Source organism: Oreochromis aureus, linkage group 9 (genome assembly GCF_013358895.1).
Source record: "Oreochromis aureus strain Israel breed Guangdong linkage group 9, ZZ_aureus, whole genome shotgun sequence".
Taxonomy (NCBI): domain Eukaryota; kingdom Metazoa; phylum Chordata; class Actinopteri; order Cichliformes; family Cichlidae; genus Oreochromis; species Oreochromis aureus.
This window is the reverse complement of record NC_052950.1, coordinates 19785641-19801298: the sequence shown is the minus strand read 5'-3', so window position 1 is coordinate 19801298 and position 15658 is coordinate 19785641. Positions and strand designations below refer to the sequence as shown.

At 41.2% G+C, this 15658-nt stretch overlaps 1 protein-coding gene across 2 annotated transcripts in view; it reads right to left on the bottom strand.

Moving 5' to 3' along the window:
• Positions 1-15658, bottom strand: part of LOC116314471 (sodium/hydrogen exchanger 9-like) — a 68425-nt gene that overhangs the window by 37948 nt on the left and 14819 nt on the right. For both annotated transcript variants that reach the window (XM_039616942.1, XM_031732507.2), the window contains exons 6-10: positions 7891-7996; positions 5559-5697; positions 4453-4558; positions 1537-1625; positions 121-234 (exon numbers count right to left, since the gene is read on the bottom strand). In XM_039616942.1, coding sequence (XP_039472876.1) covers positions 121-234; positions 1537-1625; positions 4453-4558; positions 5559-5697; positions 7891-7996 — 554 coding nt within the window. The remainder of the gene's footprint in view (positions 1-120; positions 235-1536; positions 1626-4452; positions 4559-5558; positions 5698-7890; positions 7997-15658) is intronic.

Here is a 15658-nt window from a genome sequence, read left to right as displayed (position 1 = left end):
AAATGACTTGTCATTAAACTAATAGGAGACAGAACTGAGTCCTATTGCTGAGATGGGAGTGGAATTCAGAAGCTGCACAACAGGGGGTAAAGTCCTCTGTCATACAGCAGAAAAGGATACAAGTGCCCCAGAAATGAAGACTGGTTCAAATTTATGGCAAGTGAACTTCAACAATATATATCCCATGTAGCCGAAGATGGAAATCTCCCCGAGGAAGTTGAAGACTTCAAAGAGCTGCAAATTATAAAAGGGATTGAGAGGATCATGAGAGAGAAGGTCATCTGAGATCATCTGTTCGAAGTGGGTGTGTGTGTGTATGCCTGCTTGTGTTGTTAGAAACACATAAATCTATAGAGGCTCATTCTGGGTATCTGCCTCCCCTTGGAGGACAAATGGGTCAAACAAGCAGGGCACAAGTGAGTGTTTATGGTTAGGCCATATTAAGGTTAAGGTAGGGGTCAGAATCAGGCGAGCACTGAGTACACAATGAGTGCAGTCGACTTGACATTCTCTGAAAAAACAACTTTGTGTGCTGAAAGATGGGTGAAAGTGAAGTAGAGGAATTAGATTTGTACAAACACGACAAATCCAGTGTTTATGTTATTCCCTTTGAGGCGGCAGCTGCAAACATCTACAGCTCGAGGGCATAATATGGTTTGCTGTAACAGCAGACATGTTCTTGTCATCATCTTTGTGTGAAATAATTTCATTTGAAGCATAAAACAGCACATCTTTAGGGACCTAAAAAGTCATATGCTAATGAACTCTGCTTTTTATTAGAAGATTATTACAACTCATCGACTCAGGCTCGAGCTTGTCAGTTCTAAGCCAAGCTGAGGAACTTTGGTGTCATATACTGTTCATGCAATGGCATTAAATTATAAGAGATGCTACAATTTCATTAATCATATTTGTTATTTCTTATATGATTTAGAGCTCTGGTTAAAAAAAAGATATCCAGCTGAATAAGTGAATAAGTGCACTTTTTGGGGATCATAGAAAGAAAAGTATCGGTCCCACTAGCTACTCACCTACTGTCTGTATACACTCAATCACATTTTACCATAAGCTGCATGTATAAACCCTAAAAAATACAGATAGAGGCATTCTGCCAAGTGAACATGATCTCCTGCAAAGCCAATCCACTTTATAGGCCGAGGCTTCAACTGTGCTGCCTTTTAGGAGTGTCTGTGATAAACAGTTAGCCGCACTATGGTGCTGATAATGAATAATAAATGCACAGATAAGTATATGTGTGTACTTCTGATTTGTTTTGCTCCTCTATGAAGCTTGCTGGCAAAGTGTGACAGTGTGCTAGCCTCCATCTGTGCACAGCCTTTTAAGTAGATAGCTGGAGACTGATGTCCCACACGGACGCCCGCTGGACAACTGAGCACTAATGGCAATTAATGATCGCTTGCACATGAGCGCGAGCTGTAAATGCTGGTGTCAAGAGTTATTCTACACAAAAGGAGAAGACTAAAAATGACTGTTCATCAAAAGGAAAACAGTTTCGGTTGTGCTCCGTTAACCCACCTGCTTGATCCTTGCCCTGCCCTCAGAGGACAAGTTGAGAACTGTGTACCTTGCCTGACTCAAGCCGCAAAACATCACTGCCACAATACCTGAAAGATAAATAACATTTAAGTGAAATCAATGAAAATTAATGAATGAAATAGCCCCCCTCCCCCCTCAAAAGACAAACAAACATCCACGGCATCTTCTAAATGTGAACATTTACATTTTGTGGACAAAACTCATAGATGAGAATCCTGTCAGCAGCAGGGAGCTGATCAGCTGAAAGTATGCAAAACCACTTATACGTGCATATATTAGTAATCAGGATGAGAGAATCTGTATGTTTGGGAGCTGCTTAACACACAGAGGCTTGGGACTTGTCACGCCGAGAATATGGTGTAGGAGGTTCTACCATCACAGGAGGATGATTTCTGAAAAGAGCTTTTGTCTCCATGGTTCAATCCAGTTTTTTTTTGGTTAACAAGCCAGAGACGCCGACATTCAGAAAAAAGTGGGGAAATGAGAACAATGATAAATTAAATAAAAGCACTGTTACAGTAATTCATGTAAGCACTGGTTTATAATATCCAAGAATTAAACCCTCCTGTGTGCAGCCACTCATATAAAAATTAACCGGCTCAGACCAGCCCAACCTTGCATCCACCCACTCTCATGGTTCCAATAGTTCTGTAAAAATGTGCTGCCCAACCCAACTCAAGCATCTTTATATATCTGATAAAAACATTTACTTGTCCAGATACATGAGGCTCTGGAAACGATTAATTCTAAGAAAAACTGTTTTAAAAATGACATAATCACGATCACAATATCAGTTGCGTGGGAGGAGATACTAACAAAAAACAAATGCACGACAAGCAAAGTACAAAAAGGAAAGACGTACAGACAGCAGCCTCTGCTCCTAAGACAGAGGGTGGAGAGAGTGATTACTCTCATAGGGGAGGCTGGTTGGACCAGAGAGCTGGAGTTTGAAGCACAAAGCATAAAAGGTGGGCTGCTGCCTCGCAGGACACGCTTGGTTCATTGCAGAAATTCAATTTCACATTTTAGCTTCCTTCGCATTGAGCGAATCACAGAAGGTGGAAAAATGTGAAATTGCTGCGATGGGTATAGCAATAGGCAGAAGACGGGGTCGGCTGTAATAAATATGGCAGCAGACACAAAATAGCAGCTGTGGTTCAGACTGCTAAATTAAGCCAGTCCATTAGTCTCTCTTCACCGTCCGCCTTTACATCGGGATGCTGACATGGACCTGCACTATGCTAGTTCCAGTAATGCTTGGTCAAAATATACCTCTTAGCATTGTGCAACGACGTCTAATGGAGCACGCCATCGTGGCAGATCTCATTTTGGTTCCATTTGGTTGGGGGCAACAACATCGTCCTTGGTTTACATAACACTGACAGAGATAACACATCACCTGTCTTCTGCACTAAGTCTCTTTCTAAGTCTTTTCCACACAGAGCACTTTGCAACAGATTAGATGCTTCCCATAATGAGCAGTTGTGAGGGGCATAAGATTAATGACAGCAGGGCTCCCTCCAAGGCTGAGGGTCATTAGACACACCCTCACTAAACTCTAGCAATTAACAGAGACAGAAAGAGCCTCGATTACCAAAGGACACCAGGGAGGACTCGCATCACTCATTGCATTCTTTGGTATGATGTGCTGCTTCACCTCAAAGCGAACATTAAACACCTTTACCGTTAGTGCTGTATAGGGTATATGGTACCATTCATCACCGAAACAGGAATTTTCACTACTTAGACAACAATATCAGCATTAAACTAGATTTTATAACAGTGAAGGTTTCAGGTCAAAACAAAGTATTAAAACCAGCCCAGGAAATGCATGTAGAAATATACCTCTACTAGAAAACCAGAGACTCTGAGAATTACCGACTGAGGTTTTGCTGTGGTGCGACTTCCACACTGGGCAGTATTTAAAATGTGCTTTATAAACAGGGCATCTGGAATTTAATGGACAAAGGTCAAGCTCTTTCATTAAAACCATCTTCTCTGCCTCCACAGGCCAGGGGGAGCAGTGCCAAGGAAGAGAGAGCTCTACAGCATCAGCGAATCGAGTGGAATGGCCCGGGAACACTAATACTAATGTGCGCTAATGTATACTCGACTTATATTTCAAAACAACATTACACCACATCAGTAAAGAAACAGAAGACGATTCTAGGCAGCAGAGTCGAGAAATGGTCTTTTCCAAACACGAGCTTGCAAAGATACATCATCACTTAGACTTTCTTAAAGAGCAGCCACTCTGGGGAAGGACCTGTAAGACAGGAGTGACAAAGAAAGTCATGCTGTAATCTTTTACCTACTGAGACCTTAGCACGTTCTTGTATCTGCTCTTACTAGGAAAGTCACAAAAACAGGTAGGCCAAGATGCCGATATATATTTATTTATTACTACAATATCTGCGGTGTCATCTCCAAACTAAAAGTACAAGCATTCTCAGGGAGAAGCAGCTATTTTAAAAATATGTATAGACGCTATGCCCAGAATAGGACTGGTACTTCCAGTTGTCTGCTATGAGAAGATTCTTGCAACAATGCAAAACACTTTGTGGGTTAAAGAGTGCATCTGACGGAGAGATCACTGACTGTACAGGGAGTGTTGGTTAACAAAAACAGAATCTTGTATGCAAGCAGGGAATTGTGCAGATGGTCATGACTGGACAGCAGTATGTGCGCACATTATTTCCAGGTTTTTGGAGTGTGAGTGGAAACAGAAAATGCCTTGAAGCCAGTCAAACAGATGCTGGGTGTCACTGATACTGTAGAGCAGTATGCGAGCCAGCGCGAGCAGTTGAGAAGAGACGCCTGAGGGGAGAAGGGCAGCTACCCAGAGCCCTGACATGGCCACAGATACACAAACAACATAAGTCACACAGTGTTCACCTGATAGCCCGCAGGCTTCAGCCGAGAGGTAGCTGCTCCAGGACAGCAAGAAGAAGACTGACGTTTCCAGCAGGGGATTTTCATGCAGCCGAGTGAATTTGGTGAGGTGAAATGAAAGTTAAAGATACACAAGATAATCATGAAGTATTTAACACTTTGCATCAGGCCACGGCTCACATTGCGAATGCAGGACAAATTTCCCACTGTTGCACAAGTGCATTCCAGTGCTATAGTCTGGAGATAGAGAAACTGCGGTACGCTGCCTGCAAAAATAAAGCAACTGCAAATAGTGCTCAACAAGCCAGGGGATCGGCCATACAGAGTAAATGCGGGCTGTGAGCTCCACTGTCCCACATCCCCTCCGGCAAAGCTTCGGTGCAAACCATAGAGCAATATTTTACACGGTGTTCTGGGCAAAACAGTAGACACTAGAATTTTTATATTTATGACAGCCACATAGAAAGAAAAGAAGGGTAAGTTTGGCTACTGGAAATATTACAAAGTTAGGCCTGAAGGGTATTTAAGAGGCTGCGCTTAAAATACTCCTCGGGCATGCAATAATAAAAATACACCTTCTTAAGCCTGATTGTTTTTGTAATTAACGACAGGTGTGGTTATTAATTAAAAGATAAATGAGCAACTACACATCAAGGTGAATTTCTTTAACAAATAGCAGACACAAGAGCAGGATGCTGCTATGGTTAGCATCAGCAAAATCTAATAAATGCTCACTTTGTGGTTTGCCTACACCCAGAGATTAGTCACTGTAAATAAGAGCTGAGTCCTGGCCCAAACCCCTCATGACACATTCCCATTTTTCATCCTAAAGTCTAATTACTTGAAGATCAGAGAGAAACGCCGGACAACGGCGCAAGTCGAAACTTCATCATAGGCTATTGGCTTGATTGACGACCTCTCTGCAGCCATTAATGTCGCAGGAGCACTTTAGACTTTAGCTGCATCGCTTTTGTTGGTAAAAGTGGTACAGTAGGGGTTTGTTAGAGAAGCAATTACAGTGTTGAGGAACAGGATGTACTGCGGCGGATGCTGAGGTGATAATTGAGTCTGGGGTGTAGAGGCAAAGATCGGACGGGATGAAAGGATATGAGGGCTGTTATTACTGTGAAAATGAGACCTAAGAGGAAGGAGCCAATGAGCACTCCGAGAAAAAAAACAAAGGCGTGGAGAAAGGCAGTGGGGTCGAAGATGAGTCCTGCATCCATCTGGGTGTAGGTGGTGATGGCACTAGGAGAAACATGAAGCAAATGCAAACAGAGCTGTTATGGAACAAAAACAAGCCAGGGGCATAATTACAACAGAGTTAACTTTGATTGCTACAGATGCTGAGAATACAAATTAAAAAAAAAAAAAACATTGTTTATGACTCTGCAATAAGAACAGTCATCAGAAATATGACCAACTGGGTTCTTAGTGGAAAACAATGAGCATAAATTCACATTCTTATTATGCTGAGCTAAGTGCTATTTACTGGAGTCATTCCTTTTTTAGATTACATGGTTTCCCTTAGAATTTCCATCTTTTCCCGAAAAAGAAAAAAAAATATATTAGGCTTTTTTCTTTGTTTCAGAGACATCGCAGTGTAGTTAGTAAGAAACCAGTTAAAAAAAAGATGGCAGCATTATTCACACAGCTATAAATATTTACTTTGTGAGGGGAAGGGAGGCCTCCATATGGAAGTCATTGAGTGCAAAAGAGGCCTCACAGGGAGGACAGAGGGAGGAAGAAATTGTGTGCTTGTCTGTGTGTGGTGGGATGGAGGGGGTGCCTGTGGTAATGCAAGCCCAGACAAGCAACCAAGAGAGTGGCTGATGGAGCAGCCTGCCTTTGTGGAATGACACAATTTCTTTAGCCACCAAACACCCTCCCATGTACTTCCCCGTGGACTTAGATTGTTTTAAATGAAACACAAACTATGGAATCAGCAAAAACGGTATCAAAGTGGCACTTGTTTTTGTTTCCCTGCGTTTAATGGGACCCAGAGCTACTGCTCACAGTAAGAAAACAAACACACCGCGCACAGCATCTGGTAGCCACTCATAAAAAGTTGTCTTATACTCCTACTAACATTAAAATGCTTTGTTTCTGCAATTTCCGTACCATCAGGTTGGAATGAGCAAGCACACATCACAACAGGCCCTAATCTCTATAGCGGGAGGGGAAGAATCAGTCAAGCTATGGTAATGAGCTCAGCATACTGAAAAGAGGAAATCTATTACCCCCCCTCCCTAAAAGAAAGACTCCTGTGGTGTTAGCACATTACATTTGCCCACTAGTCAGTGATCAGAGTGACCTTCTGGAGACTGTAACTTCAGATGTTTTGGGCCGTTATCCCAGTTGGGATCCCAAGATGTTAAAGCAGGACCTGGCTGAATGGTGGCTGGGTCAGGGCTGCTGGAGCAGGACGTTTTGCGACTGTGAGATGGCACATCAGCGTAAGGTTGAGCTGCTCAGGGAGCTTGTTAAAATTCTAGTGCCAGGACCCTCGCCTGGCTCACTAATAAGGGCCGGCTTTGTGCATGGGGCCAGGGCGACCGGCAGGCGAGTGACCAAGTCGAGTGAAAGGAGATGGCATGTAGGCTGGTCACGCCACTCTAAGAACAAACAGAACACTATCTGACTGTTTGTCTGGAAAAACTTGCAGGCTCCCTCCTCCACCCTTCAATGTACACACTGATAGCGCAGTGAACGGAACAATTTGCACTGTCTTTCTTAGTAGGGTTTGGCGTGCCCATTTATTCAAATGGAAAGTGAGATGTCAGGATGTCAGGTTCTGTATATTTGCATCAGTCTTTGTAAAGATAATAAGCACAGATGCTCCTGGATCTTGTCATCGCTCCTCCTGCTTTATTTGTTGTTATTTGCTTGTCTGTGACTGTGGAGATGTGAGTTTTCGCCCCTCTCTGTCTCAGGCTTGCCATCTGCTTTCACATCTACATGACTAGCTCTGCTCACTAGCATTGTGTAAACAGAGCAGACAATGACGGCAATGTGCGAGGACAGAAGCATGCATAGTTTTGTGAAAAGCTGGAGAAAAGGGGAAAGAATTAAGCAAATGAAATGCATGGAGAATGCATGACTGCATCCTGGCTGCTTTGAGTTTCCAAGAATTTTGTATTGTATTCTTCCAAAGTCAACATTAGCTACGATAACCAAGTTCGCAGCATGGGACTGTCTCTTTACTCTGGCATTAAGGACCTAAATGAGATGCTGCTTGGGGCAACTCACTTATGCAGTTCGCTGCATAGTATTTAAGGGGTTGTTGCTGTTTTCCTTAAAGCTGGCAGCACCCACTCAGGCTTCCTTCCTCCACATCCACCCCCATAGTGCCATTTGGAGAAGTCTGAGCACCCACACAATTAAACCTTGAAATATATTGCATTCTCAGGGCTTGGACAAATACTAAAGCGAAATACTCACTGTGTCAGGACGATGGCTACGGCATCATTCAGGACACTCTCGCCAAACAGCAGCATGTGCAGATCCAAGTCCACACGCAGATCTGATAACAGGCCAAGGACTGAGACTTTACAAAAAAAGAAAGAAAAACAAAACAGGAGAAGTGCTGCTATTAATGGCCGCAGGAAGCAGAGCAACTTGAAAATGAACAGAAAAACTTCTCAGTTAATTACACAGCAGAAGTGTCCTCCAGTATCTCCTGTGCCATTACAAAGAGGAGAAAGTACAAGAATTAATAAGTAAGCTGACAAAAGACTACAGTATGACGACAGCAGTGGGATAAGGATTTTGACAACTGGGCAAACTAAGCATACTGTAGATTTGCTTAAGCTAAACAGGATGTAGAAATTACACAATGACTTGGGAAAGATAATATCTATGTTTGTTAATGATACATAAACAAAGTGCATTGCTGATCATAATCTTTTTTTCCCCACTGTAACATCTGGAAATAGGAGTATGAAAGAAAAAAAATGCAAAGTTTAACACAAGTGGAATTTTACATTTCTTTGTTTTTTTAGGGTCCAAGCATTGAGTGATGTGAGACTTTTGGACACATGTTTGAAAACTCATGAAACTTTACATTATGTGAGTGGGCCTTAGCAAAAGAAAGACCCTTTAAAGTGTAAGTAACCAACATGTGATATTTCTTATCTACATGCATAAAATTATGTAGCCACTTTTAATATTCAGAGAAATAAAAACAGATTCTTAGATACATGCGTAAACCCAATAGGAAGCCTACCATTATTAGTTTCCCCATTTCCATAGACTCTACTTTACCCAGCTGCCCACAAGAATGAAATCATCATTTTTTACGATGTATTCTGTGATGATAAAGGTTAAGTTTTTCGAGTTGGTCCAATGGTGAGTTTGGATGTTTTGCTACAAATTATCAAGTTGTTGTATTGCCAATATAAATACTTCAATCTGCCTCAAACTTCCTAGTCTGTTTAATAGTCTCAAACATGACAAGCGTTGCTTTTACATTAAATTTAAATGGGCTATCTGCATATAATAATGGTCTAAATCAACATGACATACAGTTAATTGGTGTTCTCTAATGCTACATCATGGACACAACACACATTGTTTTACAAAAAGAAAAAGTAAATTATTTAATTATTATAATTTTGTCATAATTTTTTGGCCTACGTGTGTCACTGCAATCACCTGTACACTACAGTTATGGTAAAAATGTAGACTGTCTTTCAATTCTAAGGCTTTATGTATCAGAACATAACAAAAATAATCTGGTCCTTAGCAAGTCTTAAAATGAGGTAAATGCAACCTCAAGTGAACTACAAAACATGACAGTTTTTTATTTAATAAAAACGCTGTGGATGAAAAACTGGTGTGAAAAAGACTTTGGAGGCACTAAGTTCTCCCTTAATGCCTCCATAGTGAGGAAGATCATTCACTAGTGGAAAACATTGAACACAGCTGCCAGTCTTCCCAGGACTTAAAGTTTATGGCAGTACAATTAGAAAAATGCTGAATTGAAACATGAAGTATGGCGTGTTTGGAAGGCTTACCAGGAGAACGCTTCTCTGGAAATAATGCGACAGCACGGCTTACCTTTGCAAAGTTGCATCTAAACAAACCACAAAACATCTGCAACAATGTCCTTTGGACAGCTGAGACCAAAGTAGAGACCAAAGTAGAGAAGTATTATACTCCCCAACCAAAAAAGGTCCCCAACCTTTTTTGCGCCACGGACCGGTTTGATATCAGACAATATTTTCATGGACTGGCCTTTAAGGTGTCGCAGATAAAGACAAAAAAATAAAATGATACCACCAAGACAAAAACTGTGGTATTTTTTCACTGTGTAATTGTGGAACTTTATTAGCAGCGTCCTCCTGAAATGCGCCAACAACATTGAGAGTAACATCCTCCTCTCTGCCCCTTAATGCTCTCTGGTTGCTATGGTAACTCGTAAATATTTCTTTCAAAATAAGGCACACAACTACAACACGGGAAAAAAACACCCAGGGAAACCGAGTTAACGATAAAAACCCTGAAAACCATAAATTTCATACCCGAGCCTCAACTCTTGCGGCCCAGTACCAAACGACTCACGGACCAGAACCGGTCCGTGGCCCAGGCATTGGGGACTGCTGTTGTACAGTCCCACGTTTGTTGACAACCAAACACAGCACATCGGCATCAACACCATACTCTACCAACACTCAAGCACGGTGGTGGAGGGGGTGAAGATTTGTGCTTGTTTTTAGCTGCAGGCCGTGGACACCTTGCAGTCATTCAGTCGTGCATGAACTCCTCTGTATGTCAAAGTATTCTAGAGCCAGATGTCTAAAGTTAGGCCCAAGCTGGGCTATGCAGAACAGGACAATGACCCCAAGCACAGCAGCAAATATAGGGAGTGCAAATTAGCATTAACCAGTTGTAGTTTTGAGGAATAATTTTATTATTGAACAACAACCATGAGTCTTAATGAACCAGTTTAAAAAACTCATTAATATCAAAGCTTGAATGTTTTTGGAAGTAATTTTAGTTTGTTTTAGTTTTAGCTATTTAGGGGATATCTGTGTGCAGGTGACTATTACTGTGCATAATTATTAGGCAGGATAACAAAAACGGGCATATACCCATTTCAATTATTTATTTTACCAGTGAAACCAATATAACATCTCCACATTCACAAATAGGCATTTCTGACATTCAATACAAAGGAAAAACAAATCAGCGACCAATATAGCAACCTTTCTACTAAGGACATCAAAAGCCTACCATCCATGGATTCTGTCAATGTTTTGATCTGTTCACCATCAACAGTGCGTGCAGGGTACCACAGCCTCCCAGACACTGTTCAGATAAGTGTACTGTTTTCCCTCTTGTAAATCTCACATTTGATGATGGACCACAGGTTCTCAAGCAGGAGGGGGTTCAGATCAGGTGAACAAGGAGGCCATGTCATTAGTTTTTCTTCAGTCTATACCCTTTCTTGCCAGAGTAATTGTGATGTACTTGGATGCGTGTGATGGAGCATTGTCCTGCATGAAAATCATGTTTTCTTGAAGGATGCAGACTTATTCCTGTACCACTTTAAAAAGAAGGCGTCTTCCAGAAACTGGCAGTGGACTGGGAGTTGAGCTTGACTCCATCCTCAACCCGTTAAAGGCCCCACAAGCTCATCTTTGATGATACCAGCCCAAACCAGTACTCCACCTCCACCTTGCTGGCGCCTTAGTCGGACTGGAGCTCTAGGCTGCCTTTACCAATCCAGCCACGGGCCCATCCATCTGGCCCATCAAGACTCAATCTCATTTCATCAGTCCAGGCCAAAGGTAGAAAAATCAGTCTTGAGATATTTCTTGGCCCAGTCTTGACGCGTTTCAGCTTGTGTGTCTTGTTCAGTGGTGGTCGACTTTCAGCCTTTCTTACCTTGGCCATGTCTCTGAGTATTGCACACCTTGTGCATTTTGGGCACCCAGTGATGTTGCAGCTCTGAAATATGGCCAAACTGGTGGCAAGTGGCATCTTGGCTGATGTTGAACTTGATTTTCTCAGTTCATGGGCAGTTATTTTGCGCCTTGGTTTTTCCAGAACGTCTTATTCAGAGAAAATACCCTGTTGACTATTTTGAATGAAACGCTTGATTGTTCGATGATCACTACAATGAAGCTTTGCAATTTTAAGACTGCTGCATCCCTCTGCAAGATAGCTCACTATTTTGACTTTTCACGAGCCTGTCAAGTCCTTCTTTTGACCCATTTTGCCAAAGGAAAGGAAGTTGCCTAATAATTATGCACACCTGATATAGGGTGTTGATGTCATTAGACCACACCCTTCTCATTACAGAGATGCACATCACCTAATATTAATTGGTAGTATAGGCTTTGCTGGAGCCTATACAGCTGCTGGTAAGACAACATGCATGAAGAGGATGATGTGGACAAAATACTCATTTGCCTAATAATTCTGCACTTACTGTATATCAGAGCAGAATGGCTGACAAAGAAAAGAGACAATAACCCAGTCAGACCTCAACCTGATGAGTTGAAGGGCCAAAATGATAAAGTCACGCAGAAAACCATGCAAGCATTGCAGCAATAACCAGTATTTAAGTTATTGCTTGTAAAGGTGGTTCTTTAAACTACTGAGTCATCAGGCACAGTTTAATAATCTGATTCTACATGTTGGCTTAGTGTTTGTTAAATAAACAATGGATGATACAATACAATACAATAGGTAACACTTTATAATAAGGAATTAAGTAACCATTAACTAATGCTTAACAGATGATTAACTAATGCTTAATAGTGTGCACTTATTATAAAGTGTTACCATACAATTTTATTTATATAGCACATTTAAAAACCCGAAGGCACACCAAAACAACATAAGTCAATAACAGGGTACAGATCGGGCACTAGCACAGACAGAATGGAGGCACCAATAGACCAGAAGAGTTAAATAAAATAGGTATCAAACCTCAATACAGAAGGAAGGAAGGAAGGTCAGATCGTGAATACAAAATATCTACTAAGAAGATAAAAACAGCAGTAAAATTAATAATAAAATAATAAATTTAATAAAAAGTTTAAAAAGGGTATTAACTGGTCAGGAAAGCCAGGTCAAATAAGTTTGCTTTCAATCTTGATTTAAAGGATTGGATAGAGTCCAAGGCACGAATAGAAGCAGGGAGGCTATTCCAAAGGTTGGGTGCAGCTGAAGCAAAGGCACGATTGCCTCTGGTCTTCAGTCTAAACTTAGGTTGGGCCAGGAGTAATTGACCTGATGATCTTAATGCACGACAAGGAGTGTACAGATTGAGTAGGTCAGTGAGGTAACTGTAATGTAATATTATTCAGGATTTTAAAAGTGAGTAGCAAAATTTTAAACTCAATGCGATATTTGATAGGTAACCAATTTAATCAACAAGAGCTGGAGTAAGAGCTGCAGACTTCGAAGAGAGAAGGCTTGGAGACCACAGTAGAGAGAATTGCAATAGTCTAACCTGGAGGTCACAAAAGCGTGGAAAAGTCTTTCCAGGTCCCTGTGTGGTATATAATGCTTAGCTTTAGAAATCTAGCGCAATTGAAAGAAGCCAGATTCAACTACAGATGACACTTGCTTATCGAGCTTAAAGAAGCTGTCCAAGTAGACACACAGGTTACGTATAGAATCAGAGAGAGAGTTAGCAAGGGGCCCCAGCAGGGCAACAAGATGGTCTCGAGGAATATGGCTATCGAACACCATAACTTCAGTTCTTTTCTCATTTAAAATGAGAGAATTATCTGACAGCCAATCTTTGACCTCTCTCAGTCAATCGAACAGGGAGTGCAGTGATGCTGACAGATCATCAGTCAGTTGACAATAAATTTGAATGTCATCAGCGTAAAAGTGATAAGAAATATTGTATATGGAGCCCAAGGGTAGCATACAGAAAGAGAATAATAAAGTGCCCAATGACAAATGAGTGTCAGCACAAATCAAATAAACAAATAGTTTTACAAAAATTACATTCATTTACGCCAAAGTTGAAAATCCCAAACATGAAAATCATGATTAAATTTGAAATCCACTTACAATATAATTAAAACAAAGTCCAGAACTGTGTCTGTGTGTTTCATGGGTCACATTTCCTGTGTTTAAAAGACATAATATACAACATTGCTGGTTTGCTGGGAGGAGTAGTGAGGGTAGACATGTGACAGACTGAATTTCTTGACATGATTCACATATACTTAGCCACTCACAGTTACCAGCTGCTACAATTACTTGTATCCTTTTTTTAGAGCTGCAGGTGTTGCTGTTTCATATCATACTCATATTCAGTGACCATGAATATACATTGACATACACTCTTTAGCTTGAGGCATTAATACAGTTTTCACTACAGAGAGCGATAACAACTAGGTTAATGGGAATCAGAGGACCTGGCTGGGAAAAAAGATAAGATTGTGTGGTGCTTTAAATAAAAGATTAACTCACTGCTAGAAAAAACTCCTACCTGAATATACTGTTTATACTGACCCTGCTGGCAGCTTTGAGCTTGTCTGTCCCTCCCTGAACTTTATTCCAGTTGAAGAGCTTTTGAGCATCTCAACAGGAACCAGACAACTTCAGATCTTTTTCCTTTTGAACCCACAGGTTGACTGATTACTACACTTCGGTACACTGTGCTTAATTCCCCAACGCGCAGTGTGCTTACAGGTGCAGTTGAGATTTTCCTGCATTTAAATGGATATGTTGAGCATTGAATTATAACTTCCTGTGCTCACTAGGTAGCATGCAAGAACACTTACAAATTATATGTCATGTCACTGTGTATCCTGTGTGGAACCCACATTGAAAATTCCATATACACTGGATGAGTTTATAATGGTTCCAAATTGTCAGTAAATAAATAGTTTTCTTTAAAACTGTCAATTGAAACTGCACCAAGTTTGATGCAAGCTTGGAGCATGTTGAATGTTTAATGTTGAATGCGAAAGCTCCAACTGTAAGTTGTGGTAAAGGGAAAAAAAGGAGGGAGGATGGGGGCAGGTTTTACATTAAAGTAGTTATGAAATAAGTAAGACTTGAAGTAAAAGAAGGAAATTTTTGGAGGACAAGTACCGACTGATCTGTCAGACTAAAATGAAAGATTTGCCACAATTATGGGATAAACTCCCATAAATGGGAGAAAATGAAGGTGAATGCAGTGACAGCGCGCATGCATGAATGAGCATTCTCCCAAATGGTGAGTTGTAGGGAAATTCAGCAACGCCTTAATGGCTTGTCTCACCACTCTCCCTTTCTCTTTAGATAGTGAACTCTTGACCACTGAGCTTTACTGAGGTGAGAGACGCCTGTCATTCTGTGCCTATTTTCATTGGATTTTTTGGTGACTTATTGGATATGTTGTCACTATACTCTTGGATGAATTATGGAAGGTTGTCCATTACTTTCAGTGTTCTCTATTTTTTACTCCTGTCTTCTCCATCTGTATATATTTGTTTCCTGCTTTGTAACACAGGCCTAGCTGCTCCTGTTACTACTGGTACCAGTTTGGACCCTTCATATCTGTTTCGGTTGATTCTTTAACCCCTCTCAATCTTCCTTATAGTGCTGTCACATGGGATTCCCACATCTATTACCGCTGTCCTCTTCTGTTCCTCGTCAACTACTACTGTGTCTGCTTGTTTGGTTGGCAGCTGCTTGTGAATCTGGAACTTAAAATTCCATAAGACCTCTTTTTCTAAACCACTTCTGGTGGTTTGTTCCATCAGGGCTTGAGGAAGTCTGACCCACAGTCAGCACAGATGCTCCTGGACACTATCCTGGGCACTTTGATTTAATTCCCCTGTGTGCTTGTTGATCTTACATATTACAACTACTGTCTGGATTTAGTGGCATCTTTACTGTTCTGTTGCATCAGGGGGGTTCTGATGTCACCATGATCAGAGTCACTGTGCTATCCCTTAGGCCAGCCTTTTCTAGTGACTGGCAGTATTTACTGATGCCAGCCAGTTTCTTTGAATGATACTTCCAATGGATTCGTCTTCACCACCCTCATCTTCTGCTATCTGTCACATGTAGGGTTCATTTTTCTAATTTAACCATGGATTTTCCTTCTATTATCCTAAATTGTAAGTCTGACACACATTAATTCTCTGGCCCTGTTTTCATTGCTCATAGAGTCTCAGAGTTCTTGACTTTAGGTTGAATATGGCTGTGGACTTTTCATGTGTTGACACCAGTAGCTTCTATCTGCCCT